Raw genomic sequence first — 26,185 nt, forward strand, 5'->3', positions numbered from 1 at the left:
CGTAATTAATCATGATTTTACACTGTTGCCTGATCCTGCCTAATCTGCAGTGTTTTAGGTGGTGGATTGTTTATTCTTTATTTCACAATATTTTAATAATACAGGGGGTTAGGAAAGAAAACACTTGGCCTGGGGTCGTTCAGTTGTCTTGTGCTGTGGTGGAATGTCTCCCCATTATGCTTGCACCAATCCAATGCTTTTAAATGCATGAGGTGAAATGAAAGTGTGAACACTTCTGGATGCAGGGTATCAGAATGCAGCCTATTTATTTCCCCAAAATCAATTTGTCCCCCCAATCCCCCTTTCCACTAACCTCTCAAAATCCACCAACCCTGTTGTCACATGCCCCTAATTCCATCTCCCTCTCACCCCTTCCCTCCATTTCATATCTTAACTACAGACACAGGTAGTCCTGTAGCCGCAGCAGTGTCAGTCACCAGTGCTGAGGACTCATGATAAGACAAGGGTACCCCTGATGTTAGCAGTTATGAGGTTTCTTCCTACAACAACAAAGATATATTAAATATTAAATTGCAACATGCAAGTGTTTCCTAGTCTTTGAACAAGAGCCTTCAGTCCTTTTGGTCTAATTGAAAGGTAGTTAGCCTTTGCCAGCAAGACCAAAAGCCCTTGGTCATTGTAGTAGGAGGCAGTCTTTTCATTATACTGCAGTCACATAGAGCCTATTGCAGGTTACAATATGAAGCAAATGAAAAGCACTTAAAGCTGCAAACAGCAGTAGAAACAATAATGCATCTACCACGTTCCTGTTTGGTTAAAAAGCTATGGGACGGGGCTGGAGAAATGTTACCACTCAAATTCATAGCAAGGGCTATGGATGCAAGGACTGACCATCAATGCTACAGCTTGAGGCTATACAGTGTTTGTTTACATTTACTTTGTTAACAAACACGAGTAAAACAAGCTTTTATTTGGGGTTCTGGTGGGGTATGACAGTTGAAATAAGGTCACAAGGTAAGTTATTTATTCAAGACTCAATGGGTACATATCATTAATTTAAAAGTCCAAAAATGGATCTAGAAACGGCTGATTTCATCTATAAAAAACAAATGACAAGTAGCTAGCTAATCTGACTAAATATTTCAACTGTTGTAGTGTTTTACTTATTCTTTTGAGACAAACATTGAAGGGAATTGTTTAACATACCTTGAGTGATGGGAGATGTCATCATTGAGTGGGAACAGACTAGAATGGGAACAAATAAATTATATTTAGCTACAACGTGATGAGGATAGCTAGTTAATCTTTTTATAGCTAGCTACTGTAACTAACATGCTTTAGGTGATACTAGCCAGCTCAGATACTATGCAATTATGAAAATCAATGTCTAAACAGTTATAAGTAAATCCTGCGTTTATAAGAACCACTTGCCAATGACATAATTTAGTTGTAGAAGAACTTTCCTTACCTGTATGGTAAATATTGGTAAATACAGCTCAAAGGCAATTTCACGCGAAACCAAGGAATTTGTCTCTAAAAACTCCCGGGAAAACTTTGGGTGTGGCTTCTATAGTGAAAATGTGCACTTAGTCTCAGTTAAAATCACCGTTAAAAGGGTCGCGTATTACACAGTACGATGTGTGGTTTGAATCACTTTTCAGGGGTAACGCGTACCACACACGTGGCGCGTGGGATACCACATTCACCATATGAATTGTGTGATTGGTAAGATGTTTCCACCTTTTAATGGGGTGATTGGTGACTTATCGGGTGCACCCAGCAGCCTCCTGGGGCAATTTTTCTTCCCTTTTTAGTCTCACAAAGTGAGAATTCGCACTCCTTAACAGTGGGCGATAGGTAGCGCTGTATACACATTTCAGTTGGTTTCCATCCGCCAATACAAATTTATAGAAGAAGAAGCGAGGAAGAGCCCCGCATATTCGCAAATATCGCAGATGAAACAAAGCATGCAAATAATTTTTCGTTGTGCATGAGATTTTATATTCGCAAATTATCTGTGAAAATGCCTAAATCAATCAAGAAGTCCTGCACTACCCAGGCATCCATAAGTAGCTACTTCGGCGGGTTGAGCAGCAGTGCCCCTGACAGAAACGTTCAATCCGGTATTATCCGTAACTCTGTTGAGCTATGCGCTAGGCTGAAACCAGGACCTAGAGGAAAGGTAAGGACACAGACTGCGAATGTTATTGTGTAACTGTATACAAATAAAGCATTTAACTCAGACATAGCTCAATCAAAGTGCATGACAGAGTTGTGAGAAAGCAATGGCTTTATACTTTGCATGTAACTATTGTTGTTAGCTAACGTTACTTCCTTTGTCGCTCTCACACACATCTATATCAATAGTAGTGTAACGACCCTGTGTTTATAAGCGCGGAAATCGACTCTGCCGCTCGAGCATGCTTTTGCGGCACAGTCGATAGCGCGCCGGACCTCGGGCTAGGAGGTCGAGGGTTCGAGACCTGCTCCCTGCTGTTTCATTACAGTATTGTGTTGCACACTATGAATTAAGTTGTTTTCTATTTCCCTCTACTGTGTTCTCTGTATTGTGCAGCATAAGCATTCTCCGAATAATAATGATGGGTCATTATGGGAACGAGCCAAATTGGCCCATAATGGACAGGAAAAGGAGGACATGAGCTGTGAGGTCATACCCTGGCGTGTCGATGGTGAGCACCCATTGCCAAATGCCGTGTTCAAGACAACTCGGAACCCGGAAACGCTGACATTTCTGACTTGGTAATTCGTTGAGAAAGATAAGCACTGAGTTTCCCACTTGGGAAGTATCAAAATCAACCAATAGGAAGCTTCACGCGTTTTGTTTCTTTGCATATGTTTATCAGAGGTTCCGATTTTCAGAGTTGTCTTGAAAGCACCATAATACATCAGACTTGATAGCAAGGTCTCAGTCTGAAACAAAGCAATATAATTACTTGGAATGTTTTTACTTTTTAAAATTCTATTTAACCTTTATTTAACCAGGTAGGCCAGTTGAGAACAAGTTCTCATTTACAACTGCGACCTGGCCAAGATAAAGCAAAGCACTGTGACAAAAACAACCACACAGCGTTACACATGAAATAAACAAACGTACAGTCAATAACACAATAGGAAAAAAATTATATTTAGCTCTGCACCCCCCACAGCTTCTTGCCCAAGCCTCCCCAGCTTCTCCTTCACCCAAAACCAGATAGCAGATGTTCTGAAAGAGCTGCAAAACCTGGACCTGGACAAAACAACTGGGCTAGACAATCTGGACCCTTTCTTTCTAAAGTGCAGTGGGCAGCTGGGAGGAGGTGCTCTTATTCACCATGGACTTTACAGTGTCCCAAAACTTTTTGGAGTTAGAGCTACAGGATGCAAATTTCTGTTTGAAAAAGCTAGTCTTTGCTTTCCTGACCGACTGCGTGTATTGGTTCCTGACTTCCCTGAAAAGTTGCATATCGAGGGGACTATTCGATGCTAGTGCAGTCTGCCACAGGATGTTTTTGTGCTGGTCGAGGGCAGTCAGGTCTGGAGTGAACCAAGGGATATATGTGTACTTAGTTCTACATTTCTTGAAAGGGGCATGCTTATTTAAGGTGGTGAGGAAATTACTTTTAAAGAATGACCAGGCATCCTCTACTGACGGGATACCTGGGCCAGGTCGATTAGAAAGACCTGCTCACAGAAGTGTTTTAGGGAGAGTTTGACAGTGATGAGTGGTGGTCGTTTGACCGCAGACCCATAGCGGATGCAGGCAATGAGGCAGTTTGCTGAGATCCTGATTTGAAAACAGGAGAGGTGTATTTGGGGGACAAGTTGGTCAGGATAATATCTATGAGGGTGCCCATGTTTACGGATTTAGGGTTGTACCTGGTGGGTTCCTTGATAATTTGTGTGAGATTGAGGGCATCTAGCTTAGATTGTAGGACTGCTGGGGTGTTAAGCATATCCCAGTTTAGGTCACCTAACAGAACGAACTCTGAAGATAGATAGGGGGCAATCAATTCACATATGGTGTCCAGGGCATTGCTGGGAGCTGAGGGGGGTCTATAACTGGTGGCAACAGTGAGAGACTTATTTCTGGAGAGATTCATTTTTGAAATTAGATGCTCGAACTGTTTGGGCATAGATAGACCTGGAAAGTATGACAGAACTTTGCAGGCTATCTCTGCAGTAGATTGCAACTCCTCCCCCTCTGGCAGTTCTATCTTGATGGAAAATGTTGGGGATGAAAATCTCAGAATTTTTGGTGGCCTTCCTAAGCCAGGATTCAGACACAGCAAGGACATCAGGGTTGGCGGAGTGTGCTAAAGCAGTGAGTAAAACAAACTTAGGGAGGAGGCTTCTGATGTTAACATGCATGAAACCAAGGCTTTTACTGTTACAGAAGTCAACAAATGAGAGCGCCTGGGGACACGCAGGGCCTGGGTTAACCCGAGGAACAGAGGAGGAGTAGGATGAGGGTACGGCTAAAGGCTATCAAAACTGGTCGTCTAGTGCATTGGGGACAAAGAATAAAAGGAGCAGATTTCTGGGCGTGGTAGGATTGATTCAGGGCATAATGTACAGACGGGTATGGTAGGGTGTGGGTACAGTGGAGGTAAACCTAGGCATTGAGTGAAGATAAGAGAGGTTGCATCTCTGGACGCACTAGTTATGCTGGGTGAGGTCACCGCATGTGTGGGAGGTGGGACAAAAGAGGTATCTGAGGCATGTTGAGTGGCACTAGGGGCTCCGCAATAAACTAAAACAATGATAACTATCCTAAACAACAGTATACAAGGCATATTGACATTTGAGAGAGCCATAAAGCGAGGCATAAAGCAATCACAGGTATTGATTGGGAGAGCTAGCTAAGACAACAACGGGTAAGACAACAACAGCTAATCAGCTAAGACAACAACAACAGGTAGTTGTTTCCTCTTGACAACTGCAATAAGCCAGAATGATGAATAAAATGTTATTTGAGCTTACTCTACCGTTTGTCTGGGCGGTTGGTCCTTATGCCTCTGAACATTTTATACAAAATATCCACAGGAAAGTATTATTAAACCGACTTTTCAAAACACTGGTACTGCCGTTGAGATTTTAATCTCCTGGCACATGGGCAAAACCATATAAACACCTACAAGAGCTTGGTAGGTATGCGTGCATCGTGTGCATGTACTTATGTTGTGCACGTGTATCCGTGCATGTACTTGCGTGTGCACATGATTAACTAACAAGCTGTTAGAGCCACGCACAGAAACACACATTTTGAAGTGCGATTAATAATACTTTCCTGTGGATATTTTATTTCAAATTTCCAACAATATAAGGATGAAGTGGACACTAGGCAGACTAACTTCAAATGAAGTTTATTCAACATTCTGACATGTAAAAGAGCTGTTAACTATTTTGGAAGCTTCAAATTAGAGAGTGGAGGCTTGTCCAGTCCACACTCAGAATTATAGTAGGCACCCCCCTGAAAATGTTAACACAAATAAGAAAATGATTTACCTTGAAGGAGAGTGTATAAATATGTACTTACTTAGAAATAATTCAATTTGCCTGCAATTTACACTTTGTTTGTTTACACAGCCACTACCAATTTTCATTTAAACTCTTATCCCTTTCTTCCATCAGAAATCAGGGCCCCCTCTCGAGGGGCAGGCAGCCTCTCCTCTTCCACCCTGGAGAGACTGAAGGGCTTTGTCTGCCCTGCGGGTGGCAGGCCTGGGGATGCAGGTGGTAGGCCTGGTGACGTAGGTGATGGGTGTGCTCATGAAGGTAAGGGGCCTGGGGATGTAGGAGGTAGGGAGGCTGTGGCCCACAGAGAAATGACTGGTGATAAAGAGAGACAGAAAAGCGAAGAAGAGGAGTGGCGGAGTCCAGAGCCGTCAACCAAAAAACAGGTAGGGGATCATCATCACCTTTCTCCTTTTATTTTCTCCTAATTAATTTTAATCTGTGAGTTTGAAACTGAATGTTAAAGTTGCACTATGTAGAAATCGCTCCGGCATTAACTAGCTGCTAAAATTCTAATAGTTTGCTTAATGTCAGTTTGTGACAAAAGAAGCAAGTATAATGTAAAGAATCATTGTACCATCTACACTGCTGTGAAATATGTTCTCCATAACCAAAAATATTGTATTTTCAGCTGTTTGAAGCTGCTGTACAAAACCGAAAGTAAAAGATGCAAAAATTCAACTTAAGAACAGGAAGCATAGCAATAGTACACATATAACAGATCTAACTCTTCTTACTTGCTTTCAATGAGAATGACACATCTATAACACACATTTCTATGTGAATTTGGTCATGTCACCCAAAAAGTTACATATTGCAGCTTTAAATGGAAACGTTATTGTTGTGATCCTTCCCAGGCCCTCAGCCTCATTCAGTTTGCCAAGCCAGGAGAAGGAGGAAGAAGAAGAAGAAGGGGGGGTGTAATGAAGACTCCTCCAGGAGTAGGGGGTGAAGTCTCTGTGACCAGTGCCCCCTGTAGGATCTCTAAGAGTGGGTACACTCCTCTGGAGCAGCAGTACCTGCAGATTAAAGAGAAACATAAAGACGCTCTATTGGCTGTGGAGTGTGGATACAAGTACAGGTTCTTTGGAGAGGACGCAGAGGTGAGAGGCGTGTGTGTAGAGCGGTTGAAGAAGCTGAACATCTTCTGTCACGTGGACTATAACTTCCTGAAGTGTGTTAATCAATGTGTGTATGTAGATAGCAGCAAGGGAGCTAAATATCTGTCACTGGTTTGTGTGTGTAGAAAGCAGCGAAGCAGCTGAACATCTTCTGTCACCTGGACCATAACTTCATGACGTGTAGCATTCCCACACACCGCTTGTTCGTTCACGTACGACGCCTTGTCTCCCAGGGCTACAAGGTGTGGAACAGGGCAGATTCAAGATTCTCCAGTCAGGCCCATTACTGTTGCAACTCATTATCGAAGTCAAGAAATGTTTTATGCATACAACTGTTAATGTCACCATAGCCTTTGTTTATGTGTGATGGTATTGTCTGCCACAGATTAACAGTCAAATTATATTAATCTCGGACATTAATTTAGGAAGAACAATAATTATTTGTCAGTCATGACAGATGTTAGTGTGTCTGGTTTACGTTTCAATGACTGTGATTGGTTCTCTCACCTCAGGTGGGCGTGGTGAAGCAGACAGAGACGTCTGCCATTAAGGCCTCCGGAGTCAATAAGAACACTTTGTTCACCCGCCAACTCAGCGCTCTCTACACAAAGTCTACACTGGTGGGGGAGGGTATCCTTACATATGCTGGTGTGTGCGTTGTGTTATTCACCATATCCAAACAGGTGATGTATGGACCGGGCATAAGAGTAGTCAACTGCTCACAGCTGCAGTAGTGTCCTCCTGTGTGTGATGACTTCAGCCCACTATAGTGTGCTTATTAACCCTTGACCCTGGGTATCAGACGTCAACCCAGTGCATAGTCTGGTTGATATGGAGGAGGGGGAGTGTGATGGTGTGGTGACAGATCCTCCAGAGAGCTACCTGCTCTGTCTCAGTGAGACCTGGGATAAACACAGAAAACAACTAATCATTGGGCTGGTGGTGAGTACACACTCAATTGTACGCACACGGGCTCAATGTGGGGTAATCAGACCCGAGTTATGTGCACGTAAATGGAACTTCATTCCCCATTTTACACACTTTTCTCTAATCGTATTCTTTACGCACACGGAAACCATGAATAAAGTCGAGCAAACCTGCCGGTTCCAAGTGGAAAAAGCATTTACTTAATTTTTTTGCGATAGAAATAACAGCATACTCCATGCACTGTAATTTATAAATTGATAAGAGCTAGGTAAATGAGTAATCAGTTTGGATAAGGGGATTGTGTGTGTGTGTGTGTAGGCCAAATAACAATTGTTTTAGATCTATTTTACCTTATCACTGGATATTAATGTGAAACCAGTCATCGTAGGAAATGGAAAAGCATATCAACATGTATTCTTTATGCTCGAAGATGGCGCCGGAGAGGATGGCTGCCGTTTCATGGGCTCTTAACCAACCGTGCTATTTTATTTTTTTGTTGCATTTTCTTGAACTTTTATTTTGTACATAATGTTGCTGCTACCGTCTCTTATGACCGAAAATAGCTTCCGGAAGTCAGAACAGCGATTACTCACCTTGAACTGGACGAAGTATTTCTCTTTAATGAGTCGGATGAGAGGGATTTACTCCAGACACTCGAACAGGCCCTCATCCTGTCATTTACAGGAGAAAGAAACAGAAAAGATAACAGGGAAAGAGATTGGAGTGCCTTGTGAGGATCCGCCGAAAAGTGGCTAATCTGCCCTTGCCATCCTTACAACTGGCCAACGTACAATCGCTGGAAAATATATTGGACAAGCTAAAAGCACGTATATCCCACCAAATGGACATAAATAACTGTTATATCTTATGTTTCACTGAGTCGTGGCTGAACGACGACATGATTAACATACAGCTGGCAGGTTACACACTGCATCGGCAGGATAGAACAGCAGCCTATGATAAAACAAGGGGTGGCGATCTATGTACACCACCGTTCAAAAGTTTGGTGTCACTTAGAAATGTCCTTTTTTTTAATGTATTTAATGAAGCTGCCAGTTGAGGACTTTTGAGGCGTCTGTTTCTCAAACTAGACACTCTAATATACTTGTGCACTACTGCGCAAGTGGACCGGGGCCTCCCACTCTTTCTGTTCTGGTTAGTGCCAGTTTGCGCTGTTCTGTGACAGCGTTGAACGAGATCTAAAGTTTCTTGGCCATTTCTCGCATGGAATAGCCTTCATTTCTCAGAACAAGAATAGACTGACGAGTTTCCAAATAAAGTTCTATGTTTCTGGCCATTTTGAGCCTGTAATCAAACCCACAAATGCTGATGCTCAACTAGTCTAAAGATGGGCAGTTTTATTGCTTCTTTAATCAGGACAACCGTTTTCAGCTGTGCTAACATAATTGCAAAAGGGTTTTCTAATGATCAATTAGCCTTTAGCCTTTTGGACTACAGGAGAAGGAGGACCGAGTATGCCCCCATTCTCATCTATGGGGCTGCAGTGGAGCAGGTTGAGAGTTTCAAGTTCCTTGGTGTCCACATCACCAACAAATTAACATGGTCCAAGCACACCATGACAGTCGTGAAGAGGGCACGACAAATTATTTTCTCCCTCAGGAGACTGAAAATATTTGGCATGTGTCCTCAGATCCTCAAAAGGTTCTACAGCTGCACCATCGAGAGCATCCTGACTGGTTGCATCACTGCCTGGTATGGCAAGTGCTCGGCCTCCGACCGCAAGGCACTACGGATGGTAGTGCGTACGGCCCAGTACGCCACTGGGGCCAAGCTTCCTGCTTTCCAGGACCTCTATACCAGGCGGTGTCAGAGTTGGGCCGTAAAAATTGTCAAAGACTCCAGTCAACCAAGTCATAGACTGAACATCTAATCAAGTGGCTACCCAGACTACTTGCATTGCCCCCCCCCCCCCCCCCCTTACGCTTCTGCTACTCTGGAATCTATGCATAAGTCACTTTAATAATTCTACCCATATGTATATATTACCTCGAATAACCGGTGCCCCCGCACATTGACTCTGTACCGGTACCCTCTGTATGTAGCCTGACTATTGTCCGCCCCTTTTTTAAATTTTCGCCTAAAATGACATACCCAAATCTAACTGCTTAGGACCTGAAGCAAGGATATTTATATTGATACCATTTGAAAGGAAACACTTTGAAGTTTGTGGAAATGTGAAATGAATGTTGGAGAATATAACACATTTAGATCTGGTAAAAGATAATACAAAGAAGAAAAACGGTAAAAAAAAAAAAAACACATCTTTGAAATGCAAGAGAAAGGCCATAATCTATTATTCCTGCCCAGGTGCAATTTCGATTTTGGCCACTAGATGGCAGCAGTGTATGCGCAGATTTGTAGACTAGAACCAATGAACCATTTTATTTCTGTTAGAAATTTTGTATCAGGACTGCCCAAATGTGCCTAATTGGTTAATTAATAACTTTTCAAGTTCATAACTGGGCACTCTCCTCAAACAATAGCATGGTATTCTTTCACTGTAATAGCTACTATAAATTGGACAGTGCAGTTAGATTAACAAGAATTATTTGCTTTCTGCCAATGTCCTGGGATTTGTTTTTGTTACTTACAACCTCATGCTAATCGCATTAGCCTACGTTAGCTCAACCGTCCCGTGGGGGACACACCGATCCTGTAGAGGTTTTAATTATTTATTATTATTATTTTTTAGGTATTTTTCTTAACTAACTGCATTGTTGGTTAAGGGCTTATAAGTAAACATTTTTCCTTTAATGTCTACACCTATTGTATTTGGCGCATGTGACAAATAAAATTTTATTTGACATGATGGGTATGCCCCTTTCCTGCAGTGAAGTATGAAATGCTGTTCCATTATGCAGAATTTTAATTGTATGGCCTTATAACTTACTTGCAGGGATGAAAAATAGGGAGCCAATTTGTTTACAGCACTTATTTCCATGACTGGTCAAAACTTGTTTTCTCATGGCTCACTCTTGTCACTCTGCTCAGACATATGTTTGGAACCTCAAATCACAGTTTTGAATCGCAATACGTGTCGTGCGGTCTCTGTTAATTCCCTGCCCTAGTTTTCTTCAATTTGTAGGCTAAAAGTTAAATATTATTAGCCACTATCGGTAGCGACCATAAGTAATAAATATTTAATCATTTAGTGTTTGTTTCCTTTCCTTACATTTATAGAATTCCTTTGTTTGACCTTTTATTTGTTTCTTCAGTACGCTGTCCTTGTTATTGAGGGTCAAGTAATAGTGGATACTATTTTATGAAGGCCAATTACAAATTATAGTCAAAAATAAATTGCGACATGTACAGTAAGCTTATTAAATCATTTTGGAGCTCAAACCATTACTTTGAACTTGACTCACGCCGCAAGAGTTGGCACTTGTCATTGCACAGTTTCATGATCAGTGCGGGCAATTAGGGTATATTTTATCATACTATTCTCCATATTATAATGATATTGTATATTACTTCCAATTTTACCATTGATGAACTATCAAACTAATATTGAAGCTTTCAGAATTAATCTAACCACCTTTTTATTTCTGCGTAAAGGCTCTATTTTTCTATTCCATTCCGTTTACCTTTTTTCCCTCTGTCTGTGTAGTTGTTCCTGAGGGTCACTAACAATAGTGGATAATATTAGGCTAAAGTAGTGCAATAATTTGGTACCTGCAGCCTATTTGAATTATTATTTAACTCGGACCACACTTAGCAGTTTAAACCTGGAGCCTGGTGCACGGTTGACAATGATTGGACCATTGTCATTGCAGTTCCATGATTAGGGTAGATTTATAGGACTATTATTCAACCCCTATTGTGCACTTTTCTCACCTTCCAATATTTGATGAATTGAACCACTATTTTTTTATTCATCAATATATTTCTAATGTAAAGGCTTTGAAAACCATTTTTCATTATCCATAAATACTTTCCTAACCCTAAAAAAATATTCTGATCTTGTAGATAATTTAATCTACCAATTGGTGCTGAAATGGAGACAAATATACAGTGGGGAGAACAAGTATTTGATACACTGACGATTTTGCAGGTTTTCCTACTTACAAAGCATGTAGAGGTCTGTAATTTTATCATAGGTACACTTCAACTGTGAGAGACAAAAATCCAGAAAATCACATTGTATGATTTTGAAGTAATTAATTTGCATTTTATTGCATGACATAAGTATTTGATCACCTACCAACCAGTAAGAATTCCGGCTCTCACAGACCTGTTAGTTTTTCTTTAAGAAGCCCTCCTGTTCTCCACTCATTACCTGTATTAACTGCACCTGTTTGAACTCGTTACCTGTATAAAAGACACCTGTCCACACACTCAATCAAACAGACTCCAACCTCTCCACAATGGCCAAGACCAGAGAGCAGTGTAAGGACATCAGGGATAAAATTGTAGACCTGCACAAGACTGGGATGGGCTACAGGACAATAGGCAAGCAGCTTGGTGAGAAGGTAACAACTGTTGGCGCAATTATTAGAAAATGGAGGAAGTTCAAGATGACGGCCAATCACCCTTGGTCTGGGGTGCAAGATCTCACCTCGTGGGGCATCAATGATCATGAGAAAGGTGAGGGATCAGCCCAGAACTACACATCAGGACCTGTTCAATGACCTGAAGAGAGCTGGGACCACAGTCTCAAAGAAAACCATTAGTAACACACTACGCCGTCATGGATTAAAATCCTGCAGCTCACGCAAGGTCCCCCTGCTCAAGCCAGCACATGTCCAGGCCCGTCTGAAGTTTGCCAATGACCATCTGGATGATCCAGAGGAGGAATGGGAGAAAGTCATGTGGTCTGATGAGACAAAAATAGAGCTTTTTGGTCTAAACTCCTCTCGCCGTGTTTGGAGGAAGAAGAAGGATGAGTACAACCACAAGAACACCAGCCCAACTGTGTAGCATGGAGGTGGAAACATCATTCTTTGGGGATGCTTTTCTGCAAAGGGGACAGGACGACAGCACCGTATTGAGGGAAGGATGGGGCCATGTATCGCGAGATCTTGGCCAACAACCTCCTTCCCTCAGTAAGAGCATTGAAGATGGGTCGTGGCTGGGTCTTCCAGCATGGCAACGACCCGAAACACACAGCCAGGGCAACTAAGGAGTGGCTCCGTAAGAAGCATCTCAATGTCCTGGAGTGGCCTAGCCAGTCTCCAGACCTGAACCCAAAATAACATCTTTGGAGGGAGCTGAAAGTCCGTATTGCCCACGACAGCCCCGAAACCTGAAGGAGAAGGTATGGAGGAGTGGGCCAAAATCCCTGCTGCAGTGTGTGCAAACCTGGTCAAGAACTACAGGAAACATATGATCTCTGTAATTGCGAACAAAGGTTTCTGTACCAAATATAAAGTTCTGCTTTTCTGATGATTCAAATACTTATGTCATGCAATAAAATGCAAATGAATTACTTAAAAATCATACAATGTGATTTTCTGGATTTTCGTTTTAGATTCAGTCTCTCACAGTTGAAGTGTACCAATGATAAAAATGACAGACCTCTACATGCTTTGTAAGTAGGAAAACCTGCAAAATCGTCAGTGTATCAAATACTTGTTCTCCCCACTGTATCTTAACCCGTTCTCTCAATGTATTCTAGTTAGTCTGTCGACAATATTCAAAATAAAGAGAAACAGTAATTAAAGGGATGGCTTAAGATAAGTGTCCTGAAAACCCTGTTGAATGAAAACACCACGAAAATATGTTCGCCAGCAAGTGGGAAGATTTTCAGCGGTTTAATTAAATGTATTCATTGTGCGCGAGAGAGCCACACTTGCAGAGCGCATTACGCGCCTGCTTAAGAGACTGTTAGTCTGAATACCAACTACTAAGAAGTGCGTAGGAAAGGTGTGCATAGGAAATGTATATCTTTGAATCGGGCCAATAGTGACTAGCAAAAATTGCTCTGTGTGTGTGTGTGTGTGTGTGTGTGTGTGTGTGTTAGGCGGTGCAGCCCAGTACAGGTGACGTGCTGTTGGATTGTTTTGTGGACGGTTCAACGCGTTGTGAGCTGGAGGGGCGAGTCTTAAAGGTCAACCCTGTAGAGATCCTGGTGCCCTTTGACCTCTCAGACTCCTCCCACAGACTGCTGCAGAGCATCGTCACCGCCAGGTAACCTCTAACCCTGACGTCTCATTCTCCTCAGACTGCTGAAGAGCACTAAAGCTTTTGTTTTCTACAAAAGAAAAGGTGATGCATCTCCCAAAAACACTGGGACATCAACAACAGCCTAGTTTGTGGCTGGTTTGGAAAATAGACATGAATACATTTGACCTATTACACAGCCTGATTCTGCTCTGACCTCTGCATTGATTAAAGTATTTTCATTTTATAGCATGCAATGAGAGGGAGGGAGATTCAGAATAGTGATGGGGCTGGGATTTAAACCCACGTTGGGGTTATGCATGTGTACTACAGGTGGTGGTGTTTCCCGCTAGACCAGCCTCGGGCACAACCTCTGCAGTTGTGCCATATCTGACTGGGTGGCAGTGCTAGGTGCTGAACACTAGGGGGAAGTAAACGTCTGTCAGACAGAGAGAGTGAGTGAGAGATACGGTGCGCTCCTATGATCTACCCTTTATTTACCCCAGAGTTAATTTAAAGTCATTGTTTTGGTAAGCATGAGTTTCCACTACATTTCTTACACCAGTCAATTCCTTTGAAATTCATGAGGGGATGTGAACAAGCAAACATTGTGTTGTACATTCTCTAAGTGACTGTGAACACTGAGGAGACGGTAATGTCAGGCTCATATCCACTAGTCGTAAAGCATGGCTGCCCAACCCTGTTCCTGGGTTTCGCTCCAACCCTAATCTAGCACACCGATTCTGATAATTAGCTGGTTCATAAGCAAATCGGTTTACTTACAACTGGGGTTGGAGTGAATTTACGGAGGGGGTGGGGGGGGGGGGGGTAGCACTCCAGGGACAAGATTGGGCAGCCCTGGTGTAAAGATTTACTCCTCACTGCTGATGTTCTCTGGGTGATGTCATTTATGAGTGAGTGCACTCTTAACTTTCCTTCTCTCCAATCCCTTTCCCTTTCTATTCACACTCTTCTGACCAACTTCCCACCTGCTGTCATCTCTATTCTTTCTCCCTCATCTTTCAATCATTTTTCATTATAACAATTTTTTTTCCTCTTCCATTTTCTTTGTTCTCATTTTCTGACTTTTCTTTCTTTCACAGCTTTCTCTCTTAACCTCATCTCCTCTGCCCTCTCTTCTGTTGAAGAGGGTGTATGTGTCAAAAAGCAGATCTCACATTCTCCTGACCGTGTGAATTTCATGTGCATTGTGTGAAAGTTGTTTTATATGGTTAGTCTGGTGTGTTTAATTTGTTTACTTAATCTTTATTTAACTAGGCAAGTCAGTTAAGAACACATTCTTATTTACAATGACCGCCTACCCCGGCCAAACCCAAACCCGGACGATGCTGGGCCAATTGTGCGCCGCCCTATGGGTCTCCCAATCATGGCTGGTTGCCTGGAATCGAACCATGGTCTGTAGTGACGCCTCTAGCACTGAAATGCAGTGCCTTAGGCCGCTACGCCACTCAGGAGCCCTATATTGTGTGTATATCATCTTCTGTATGATGATATGTGTTTTAGCATCTCCGGGTGCTACTAACGTTAACTTTACTTGTCTCTGGGGTGGGCTAGCCAGAGAGGCCCCTTAGTAACAGTCTCTGTGTGGTTGTCACATGGCTGTCAAGTGCCCAGTTAATGAGATCCTGGGAGGGTTCCAATGTAGGTGATGTGTCAAGTCTTTCACTCTGCTAAAATGTAAGACCCTTAACATTTTCACGGTAACGTTCACATGCGTAGGGTTGCAAAATTCCACCCGTGATTTCTGGAACACTTTCCCCAATTCCCAGGTTAAAGGAATTTTGCAACCATACACATGCACACACTGATGTCAGTGTTGGACTTGTGAGGTTTTCCAGAAATCCCGGGTGGAATTTGGGTAATTTTGCAATCCTACCCATGTGAATGTTACGGTGAAAATAAGTATTCAACCCCTTTGTCATGGCAAGCCTAAATAAGTTCAGGAGAACATTGTGCTTAACATGTTACAATTGTAGAATAGTGAAAATTCACTTTGTCTAACGATGACAGAGAATTAGTGTAGGGGTCTATGATCCTACTCTGATATTCCATCTGACTCCATTATCATGTGAACGCTATAAGGCCCATAATCATACCCAGTGGGTATACCAAGGTTGCGTCACCACTCAGAATCAAATCAAATGTATTTATATACCCCTTCTTACATCAGCTGATATATCAAAGTGCTGTACAGAAACCTAGCATAAAACCTCAAGCAGCAAGCAATGTAGCTGTAAAAGCACGGTGTAGAAGCACGGTGGCTAGGAAAAACTCCCTAGAAAGGCCAAAACCTAGAGAGGAACCAGGAATGCTATAAGATGCACGTGTCTAGGTTTACCGTTATGCAATATTTAAGAGGTTAACACGGAACCCAAACCGGCTGCGCCATCGTGCATAATTGTATTTTGTCCCCGCACACCAAACGCGATCACGACACGCAGGTTAAAATATCAAAACAAACTCAACCAATTATATTAATTTGGGAACAGGTCGAAAAGTATTAAACATTTATGGACATTAAGCTAGCTAGCTTGCACTTGCTAGCTAATCTTTCCTATTTAGCTAGCTTGCTGTTGCTAGCTAATTTGTCCTGGGATATAAACATTGAGTTGTTAATTTACCTGAAATGCACAAGGTCCTCGACTCCACCAATTAATCCACACATAAAACGGTCAACCGAATTGTTTCTAGTCATCTCTCATCCTTCCATGCTTTTTCTTCTCTTGACTTTATATTGCGATTGGCAACTTTCATAAATTAGGTGCATTACCGCCACTGACCTCATTCGTCTTCAGTCCCCCAAGTGGGTATAACCAATGAGGAGATGGCATGTGGGAACCTGCTTCTATAAACCAATGAGGCGATGGGAGAGGCAGGACTTTCAGCGCAATCTGTGTCAGAAATAGAACTGACTTCTATTTCAGCCCTTGGCAACGCAGACGCTCGCGAGCAGTGTGGGTGCAATAATTGAATAATATAGATTTCAAACAAGGAGCTGCATCATGATGGCTGCATCATGTTTTGGGTATGCTTGTCATTACTAAGGACTAGGATGCTTTTTAGGATAGAAAGAAAAGGAATAGAGCTAAGCACAGGCAAAATCCTAGAGGAAGACCTGGTTGTCTGCTTTCCAACAGACACTGGGAGACAAATTCACCTTTCAGCAAGACAATAACCTGAAACATAAGGTCAAGTATACACTGGAGTTGTTTACCAAGACGATATTGAATGTTCCTGAGTGGCCTAGTTTCAGTTTTGACTTAAATTGGCTTAAATCTATGGCAAGACATGAAAATGGCTGTCAACGATAGCAATAGGTAGCGATAGCAAAACGAGTAGTCAACAATAGCAAAACGAACTTGACAGGGCTTAAAAAATAAAAATTACACTGCCGTTCAAAAGTTTGGGATCACTTAGAAATGTCCTTGTTTTTTAATGAAAAGTGCATTTTTTGTACATTAAAATAACACCAAATTGATCAGAAATAGTGTAGCCATTGTTAATGTTGTAAATGACTATTTCCAGCTTTTTATTATTTAAAAAAAAATGGAATATCTACATAGGTGTGGAGGCCCATTATCAGCAATCATTTCTTTTGTTCCGATGGCATGTTGTGTTAGCTAATCCAAGTTTATCATTTTAAAAGGCTAACTGATCATTAGAAAACCCTTTTGCAATTATGTTAGCACAGCTGTAAACTGTTGTCCTGATTAAAGAAGCAATACAACTGGCCTTCCTTAGACTAGTTGAGTATCTGGAGCATCAGTATTTGTGGGTTCGAATGGCCAGAAACAAAGACTTTCTTCTGAAACTCGTCAGTCTGGCCAAAGTTCACCCAACTAATTGTGGGAAGCTTGTGGAAAGCTATTCGAAACGTTTGACCCAAGTTAAACAATTTAATGGCAATGCTACCAAATACTAATTGAGTATGTGAACTTCTGACCCACTGGGAATGTGATGAAAGAAATAAAAGCTGAAATAAATAATTCTCTACTATTATTCTGACATTTCACATTCTTAAAATAAAGTGGTGATCCTAACTGACCTAAGACAGGGAATTTTTACTTGGATTACATGTCAGGAATTGTGAAAAACTGAGTTTAAATATATTTTGGTGTATGTAAACTTCTGACTTCAACTGTAGCCTTGTTATTGTTACTTTTTATTAAATGTTTTACTTTAGTTTATTTAGTACAAATTTCTTAACTCTCTTTCTTGAACTGCGTTGTTGGTTAAGGGCTTGTAACCATTTCACGGTAAGGTCTATGTTCTACATACAGGTTGATCAGAACCATTGGTGTGTGAAATTGATTATTTGAAATGGCTGAGTGTAATGGCAATTGATCATAGTGATCCGTTGTACATCAGGTTTACCCAGGGGTTTGATGGTGTTGAAGGGCCTGTCTATAGCTGGTATTTTATAACCATCTCTAGCTAGAATGTAAGTCAGCTGGAGGCATGTTGCTTTGTCTGTGTTTTCAACAATTGAATACTACAGACTAAAATATGGTTCTTCGTTGCAATGGTTCAATTGGTTGTCTGTGTTTGTGGAGTGTGTTGCTGTTAAAGAGAATCCTCCAACTCTCTCTCTCTCTCTCTCTCTCTCTCTCGGCCACGTGTTTGCTTTGGTTGTCTTGGAAACAGCAAGAGATGACAAAGCCACAGAGTCCTTGAATTCACAGGAGAGAGAGAGCGAGAGAGAGAGAATTTCATAGGAATAAATACTTGTCAGGCACGAGCAAAAAATGGATACTGTATGATGTTGACAGACATTAAAGTTTCAGTAAAACAAATAATAGTTTATTTGAAGTGTTATGTTTGTTATATTGCTTAAAACTTATAGATGCTGTTATAGAAGATTTTGACACATTATAATGAAGCAATAAGGTAATTTCCATGAGCACCAACATGTCAAGTTCATAGGAGCATGTCAAATGAAAGATAAAGGGCTCTACACTAGGGGTTTGAACTAACTTTTAAATGATGTTCGGATCCTTAACAAAATTCCTTACTGAAAAATAATGTTTAAAATCACAGTGCAGTTATCACAAAAAATATAATTATATTATAAACGGTAGCCTATAAAGGCCTGGGGAAAGTTGTGTAATTTAAGTAAAACCAGAAAGGAAAAGGCGAGCTTTAGGCTACTTTGGTGAATTAGCGAGGCATGCAAAAAAAGACATTATGAAATACAGATTACTAAGACATTCTTTCTGCCTGCGCCCTCCTCTCTCTCTCCTTCGCGTCGACTCGCCTGCCCTTCGCTACTGATGCGAGTGGGTGTTCAGTCTTTGGCCTGTTGTGTGTAGAATATCCTAGCCTATTCATTGATGATTGGCCCTGCTGTACTGAAATTGCGAGCCATTGTAAGCCAAGAAATTGCCAGATACAGCGTTCTATTGCAAAATGCAGCTTTTGATTATCGATAGATAGGCCTAGTGCACAGTTCTGACTTGGTCTGTCTGGTGGCCGACCTGCCTATACTGTTCTCCTCCCCTCATTCCCAGTCCCTCGCTAGCTCGCTATGAAAGATGCAGGTGTTTGTGTTCTCGGAAGTACCAGTCTCTGCTCCAAAAATACTGAATCTTCCGTTGGCTCTGTTTGCGTAGACTGTGTTAGACCCCTTAAGAGTCTATATTATTGAGAAATTAAGGCCTATATAGGGCTGCTATGGTGACCGTATTACCGCCACACCGGTGGTCACAAGTCATGACGACAGTCAAATTCTACGTGACCGCTTAGTTACGGTAATTAGGCTTCTCCAAGCTCTGATGCTGCTGATGGTCATTAGTAGCGTACCAAACTTGCTAACTGCCTGCTACTCTATTGTCCCTCTAATCATTCTGACATCAATGCAAATGTATTTGAAAATCTAATCAAACACCTCATGAGTGCCCATGAGCTCATGTTGCACAACATTTCTGTAGGCTATGCAATTGCTTGAGAAAACAGCATATTGATGGCCTCTATTAAGGGAGGGTCCCATCAGCTTTCTATAGGCTGGGCCTACTAAATTGTATTTATCAACTTTCCTAATATTAAGCACATTGCGTCACTTTAACACAGGAACATAGCCTATCTGGCTGGCATGAAAATGAACCATGGCAAAAGCTTTCTCCATTCCCTATTTAAGTGCATAGATGACATATCGTTTTTTCCCCCCATGCCCCTGTTCTGAGACAGGTACATGATAATGGTCCATTCTAAATCAAAACTCATTTCACACATATATGATTTAGTATATGTAAAGACATTCAATTAAGAATAGTCTGATGTGTGGCAATATTAGCCTATCACATGAATTATGTATTATACTGAATGATGCCAGCTTGTGCATTAACGCAAGAAACAGCGCATACTTTTTCTGATCATAGTCGCACACCTCATGTATCCTAGCCCATAGGCCTATATGTTTTGATAAGGTTTGTATCACAACTAAAGTGGACAAATAACTTCTTAAAATTAAGCACATTAATCTGCTTTAGAACAGGTATAGAGCCTAACTGGCATACATACTGGAGTGTATTTCAAGTTTGGGGATGATAGCCTAATAGTTAGTTAGTCAACATTTTAAGCTAGACGATCAGCCTCATTGCTTTGAAAATATTTTTTGATGGTTGTATTAATTTGGGATCTATCTCATTGCACAACTGTCCCAGAGTTTGGCATATTTATTTATTGCACAGAAGGACAAGTTGACCAATAGATTAGGTCAAATTTTGTACTATGGGGATAGTAGATTGAATTGGTATCCAATTGGTAGTAGTAGTTACTGTCTTGTCTCATCGCTGCAACTCCCGTAAGGACTCGGGAGAGGCGAAGGTCGAGAGACTGCGAGAGACTGATGAAGTGTGTGCAGCTTGCGACTTGTTTCAAATCATCATTAGTGTCCCATCATGCAGCCTTAGAATGTATAAAACATCTAAACATATAGCCCAACATTTGTATTACAACTATAGTTGCATAAATAACTCTAAATTAAGCATATAGGACCAGTTTCTTTGTTAACCGCTCAACACAGAATAGCTTCATGTGTGCATTTCCTTTAAAATTGTTTGGAGAAAATATCCTTTCTATTTTATTATTATTATTATACCTTTATTTCAACAAGGAACACAGACTGAGACCAAGGTCTCTTTTACAGCTGGGCCCTGCGTATACATGTTTACACATACAGTTTGGGTACAATGATTAAGAAACTAAACAAGACAAACAAAACGATCACAGATAACACAAAAAAATACAGCAGCAGATTACATTTACACAATTTATTCCCCTAACAGCACAAAAATTTGCATTACCCGAAAAAACAGTTACGAGCAATACAAAAATAAAAATCCTCCAATAAATATTTTAAATGGGCAAGGGGGACAAGAGTCTCAAGTTTAAGTTTGGTCTGCAGGCAATTCCATAAGCAAGGAGTGTAACAGGAAAAGGCAGCCATACCCAACTCTGTGGAAATTGCACGGGCCTCAAGTGTAATCCATGCTTGAGACCTGGTTTTAGGAATTCTAATTCTAATATTGATGAGTGATGATAAATAAGAAGGTAGTTTATTCAGAAGTGCTTTATAGACAAACACGAGAGCATGTTGTTCTCGTCTCACAGACAGTGAAGTCCAACCTACATTTTGAAATAAAAAACAGTGGTGAGTTCTGTAGCTAGCACCCGTAATAAACCTATGCGTGCAATGATAAGTAGCATCCTTTAAGTGTGGATAACGTAGCATGCATGTAAATAATATCCCCATAATCTATAACAGACATAAAAGTAGCTTGCACAATTTGTATTCTATTTGTAGAGGACAAACATGTCCTGTTTCTATAGAGGAAGCCTAGCTTGATTTTTAGCTGTTTACAAGGTTTGTCAATATGCATTTTAAAAGACAATTTATCATCCAACCATATCCCTAAGTATTTATATGCAGAGACCTGATTAATTCGAGATCCATCTAAGCTCGTAAGTGCAAGTGTATTTTCAACCAACTTTTTGAATGTATTAAAAATCATAAAATGTGTTTTCTTTGCATTTAAAACAAGTTTCAGCTTTATAAAAGACCCTTGTAATATCTTAAAATCTGTTTCCATTAGTGATAATGCTTGGTCAGCCATTGAAGCGATAGAGTACATGACAGTATCATCAGCGTATAAATTAATTTGACACTTTCTTATCTCACCACCGATATTGTTTATGTAGAGATTGAACAGTAATGGACCAAGTATAGAACCTTGTGGGACCCCTTTAACCAACTCCAATGGCTCCAACTGGATGCCGTCAACTCTAACAGCCTGACTTCTATCCTTTACATAGTCATGAAACCAACAACAGGCATCCAATCCCAGTCCTATTGACGACAGCTTATCCAAATGTATCGCATGGTCTACAGTGTCAAAAGCTTTAGACAAATCTATGAACAAGGCGGCACAGTACTTACTTTTTTATTAAGCTATGTTCAATTGTATTCTTCATACTATAAAATAATGCCACGGAATTCTAAGCAACTCTTGGCCTTTAAATGAACTAGTGTAGCCCGGAATTCTAGCCATATCAGGGCCTAACATAAGAACAACTCAGAGTATGCTATTTTGTTCTTCTGAAATAGACTACATTCTTCATATAATGTTTCTTTAGACCTGTCCAAAATAAATAATGGATTTATTGTGATGGTGTAGGCTATATTAAATGGATTTATTAGACATTATAAAATGTAGATGTTCCAAAGGTCTGCATCAGTGGCTTGTAGGTGTGTGGAAACCAGGAGATGCTAAATGTGTTTATGCTACTTAACGGTCAATTACCGTGAGACGGGCAGTTATTTGCTTGACAATCACCGGCTGACACAATTTCATGACCGCCACAGCCCTAGGCATATATACATTTCTCAAAAAGTGTCCATCTCAAAAATGTGGAATAAGCAGGCTTTGATTTATTGTCAAACAGGTGGAAAAGGGGCTCCTAGAAAACATCTACCAGAAAAAGTATTAAAGGGTTTTAGAAGTACATCAAAACACACATGTTTTGATGTACAACACTTACAACTAATATCAACACTTACAGTGCCTTCAGAAAGTATTCACATCCCTTGGTTTTTTCCTCCACATTTTGTTGTTTTACAGCCAGAATACATTTTTTTTTAAATTGCGATTTTGTTGTCACTGGCCTATACACCCCATAATGTCAGTGGAATTATGTTTTTTGAAGTTTTTGCAAATTAATAAAAAATGAAAAGCTTAAATGTCTTGAATCGATACATATTCAACCCCTTTTATGACAAGTCTAAATTAGGTCAGGAGTAAAAAATTTGCTTAACAAGTCACATAATAAATTGCATGGACTCACTCTGTGCGCAATAATAGTGTTTGACATGATTTTTGAATGACGACCTAATTTTTGTACCCCCACACACTTATCTGTAAGGTCCCTCAGTCGAGCAGTGAATTTCAAACAGATTCAACCACAAAGACCAGGGAGGTTTTCCAATGCCTTGCAAAGAAGGGCAACTACTGGTCGATGGGTAAAATAAAAAAAGCAGACAATGAATATCCCTTTGAGCATGGTGAAGTTAGTAATTACACTTTGGATGGTGTGTCAATACACCCAGTCACTACAAAGATACAGCCGTCCTTCCTAACTCAGTTGCCGGAGAGGAAGGAAACAACTCAGGGATTTCACATTCAGGCTAATGGTGACTTTAAAACAGTTAGAGAGTTTAATGGCTGTGATAGGAGAAAACTGAGGATGGATCAATAACATTGTAGTTACTCCACAATACTAACCTAATTGACAGAGGGAAAAGAAGGAAGCCTGTACAGAATAAAAATATTCTAAAATACTCTTTACAGTATTACTTTAGTGCCTTATTGCAAAAAATGTAGCGAAGCAATTAACTTTTTATCCTGGATACAAAGTGTTATGTTTAGGGCAAATCCAATACAACACATTACTGAGTACCACCGAAGACCTGGATGTCGATTAAGGCAGCCCCCCGCACCTCTCTGATTCCCTTTCCCCCTCCATATTTTCAAGCATAGTGGTGGCTGCATCATGTTATAGGTATGCTTGTAATTACTAAAGACTGGAGACACTGGGAGAGTAATTCACCTTTCAGCAGGACAATAACCTAAGGCACAAAGCCAAATCTACACGAGTTTCTTATCAAGAAGACAGTGATGGTTTCTGAGTGGCCGAGTTACAGTTTTGACTTAATTCTACTTGAAAATCTATGGCAAGACCTAAAATTGGTTGTCTAGAACTGAAACACAACCACTTTGACAGAGCTGTAAGAATTTAGAAAATATTAATTGTCAAATGTTGCCCAATCCAGGTGTGGAAAGCGCTTAGTCTTACCCAGAAAGACTCACAGCTGTAATCGCTGCCAAACGTGCTTCTGCAATGTATAGACTCAGGTGTGAATAAGTTATGTAAATGAGATATCTGTATTTCATTTTCAATAAATGTGTAAACATTTCTAAAAACGTGTTTTCACTTCATCATTATGGGGTATTGTGTGTAGATGGGTGAGAAAAAGTATATATTTAATCTAAACTCAGCAAAAAAAGAAATTTCCCTTTTTCAGGACCCTGTCTTTCAAAGATAATTCGTAAACATCCAAATAACTTCACAGATCTTCATTGTAAAGGGTTTAAACACTGTTTCCCATGCTTGTTCAATGACCCATATACAATTAATGAACATGCACCTGTGGAACGGTCGTTAAGACACTAACAGGTTACAGACGGTAGGCAATTAGAACTTAGGACATTAAAGAGGCCTTTCTACTGATTCTGAAAAACACCAAAAGAAAGATGCCCAGGGTCCCTGCTCATCTATGTGAACGTGCCCTAGGCATGCTGCAAGGAGGCATGAGGACTGCAGATGTGGCCAAGGCAATAAATTGCAATGTCCGTACTGTGAGACGCCTAAGACAGCGCTACAGGGAGACAGGACAGCCAGCTGATCGTTTTTGCAGTGGCAGACCACGTGTAACAACACCTGCACAGGATCTGTACATCCGAACATCACACTTGCGGGACAGGTACAGGATGGCAACAACAACTGCCCGAGTTACACCAGGAACGCACAATCCCTCCATCTGTGCTCAGACTATCCGCCATAGGCTGAGAGAGGCTGGACTGAGGGCTTGTAGGCCTGTTGTAAGGCAGGTCCTCACCAGACATCACTGGCAACCAAGTCACCTATGTGCACAAACCCACCGTCGCTGGACCAGACAGCACGGGCAAAAAGTGCTCTTCACTGACGAGTCGCGGTTTTGTCTCACCAGGGGTGATGCTCGGATTTGCGTTTATCATCGAAGGAATGAGTTTTACACCGAGGCCTGTACTCTGGAGCGGGATCGAGGTGGAGGGTCCGTCATAGTCTGGGGTGGTGTGTCACAGCATCATCGGACTGAGCTTGTTGTCATTGCAGGCAATCTCAACACTGTGCATTACAGGGAAGACATCCTCCTCCCTTGTGGTACCCTTCCTGCAGGCTCATCCTGTCATGACCCTCCAGCATGACAATGCCACAGCCATACTGCTCGTTTTGTGTGTGATTTCCTTCAAGACAGGCATGTCAGTGTTCTGCCATGGCCAGCGAAGAGCCCGGATCTCGATCCAATTGAGCACGTCTGGGACCTGTTGGATGGGAGGGTGAGGGCTACGACATTCCCCCCCAGAAATGTCCGGGAACTTACAGATGTCTTGGTGGAAGAGTGGGGTATCATCTCACAGCAAGAACTGGCAAATCTGGTGCAGTCCATGAGGAGGAGATGCACTGCAGTACTTAATGCAGCTGTTTGCCACACCAGATACTGACTTTTGATTTTGACCCCCACCCCTTTGTTCAGGGACACATTATTCAATTTTTGTTAGTCACATGTCTGTGGAACTTGTTCAGTTTATGTCTCATTTGTTGAATCTTACGTTCATTCAAATATTTACACATGTTAAGTTTGCTGAAAATAAACGTTACAGCCTGAATTACAATTAAACTCAGCAAGAAAATAAATGTTCTCTCTTTCTTTTTTTGCTGAGTTTATTTGGAATTCACGCTGTAACACAACAATATGTGGAATAAGTCAAGGAGTATAAATACTTTCTGAAGGCACTGTATATTTAGTTTTAGGTTATTTTTTGGTAAGTTTAAGAAACATGGCCTTCTCTTACCAAAAATCAACATATCTTTTTCAGATATTTTAACATTTCTATAATACAGCATGTGGAGGGAGGATAATGAAAGTTCAAAGAAGTAACACGTAAAGGTAGACCAATCAATTAGATATAGTGTTTTTACAGATATCATTTAAAAAAAATTATAACAAAAAATTCTGTTACCAAATCAGTAACAGAATTTCAGAAAAATCGTTAACGTAAATTCAGCCATTGAATTGGCTACAGTGCCAAATCATAGTAGTCACAAACCACAGTTGGGTCACCTGCTAATGTTCTCCCTTCCGCTGGCATACTGTTATGTTCAGCTAATAACTTTTCTTTCTGTTATCTGGTGGTCAACCCCTCTCT

General features: G+C 41.0%; 1 protein-coding gene across 3 annotated transcripts in view; it reads left to right on the forward strand.

Annotated features, from left to right (window-relative positions):
- The first annotated feature begins 1,850 nt into the window (after nucleotides 1-1,850).
- msh3 (mutS homolog 3 (E. coli)) overlaps nucleotides 1,851-26,185 on the forward strand; it is a 104,818-nt gene continuing 80,483 nt past the window's right edge. Inside the window, exons 1-8 of one of the 3 annotated variants that reach the window (XM_055920445.1) lie at nucleotides 1,851-2,143; nucleotides 2,537-2,651; nucleotides 5,593-5,861; nucleotides 6,333-6,578; nucleotides 6,722-6,838; nucleotides 7,109-7,226; nucleotides 7,399-7,538; nucleotides 13,504-13,670. In XM_055920445.1, coding sequence (XP_055776420.1) covers nucleotides 1,952-2,143; nucleotides 2,537-2,651; nucleotides 5,593-5,861; nucleotides 6,333-6,578; nucleotides 6,722-6,838; nucleotides 7,109-7,226; nucleotides 7,399-7,538; nucleotides 13,504-13,670 — 1,364 coding nt within the window. In that variant the 5' untranslated portion in view covers nucleotides 1,851-1,951. Of the gene's footprint in view, nucleotides 2,144-2,536; nucleotides 2,722-5,592; nucleotides 5,862-6,332; nucleotides 6,579-6,721; nucleotides 6,839-7,108; nucleotides 7,227-7,398; nucleotides 7,539-13,503; nucleotides 13,671-26,185 lie in introns of those variants that run through there. The other 2 variants (XM_055920443.1, XM_055920446.1) reach the window with 2 other exon arrangements.

The sequence above is a fragment of the Salvelinus fontinalis genome, chromosome 4, assembly GCF_029448725.1.
Source record: "Salvelinus fontinalis isolate EN_2023a chromosome 4, ASM2944872v1, whole genome shotgun sequence".
Lineage (NCBI taxonomy): Eukaryota > Metazoa > Chordata > Actinopteri > Salmoniformes > Salmonidae > Salvelinus > Salvelinus fontinalis.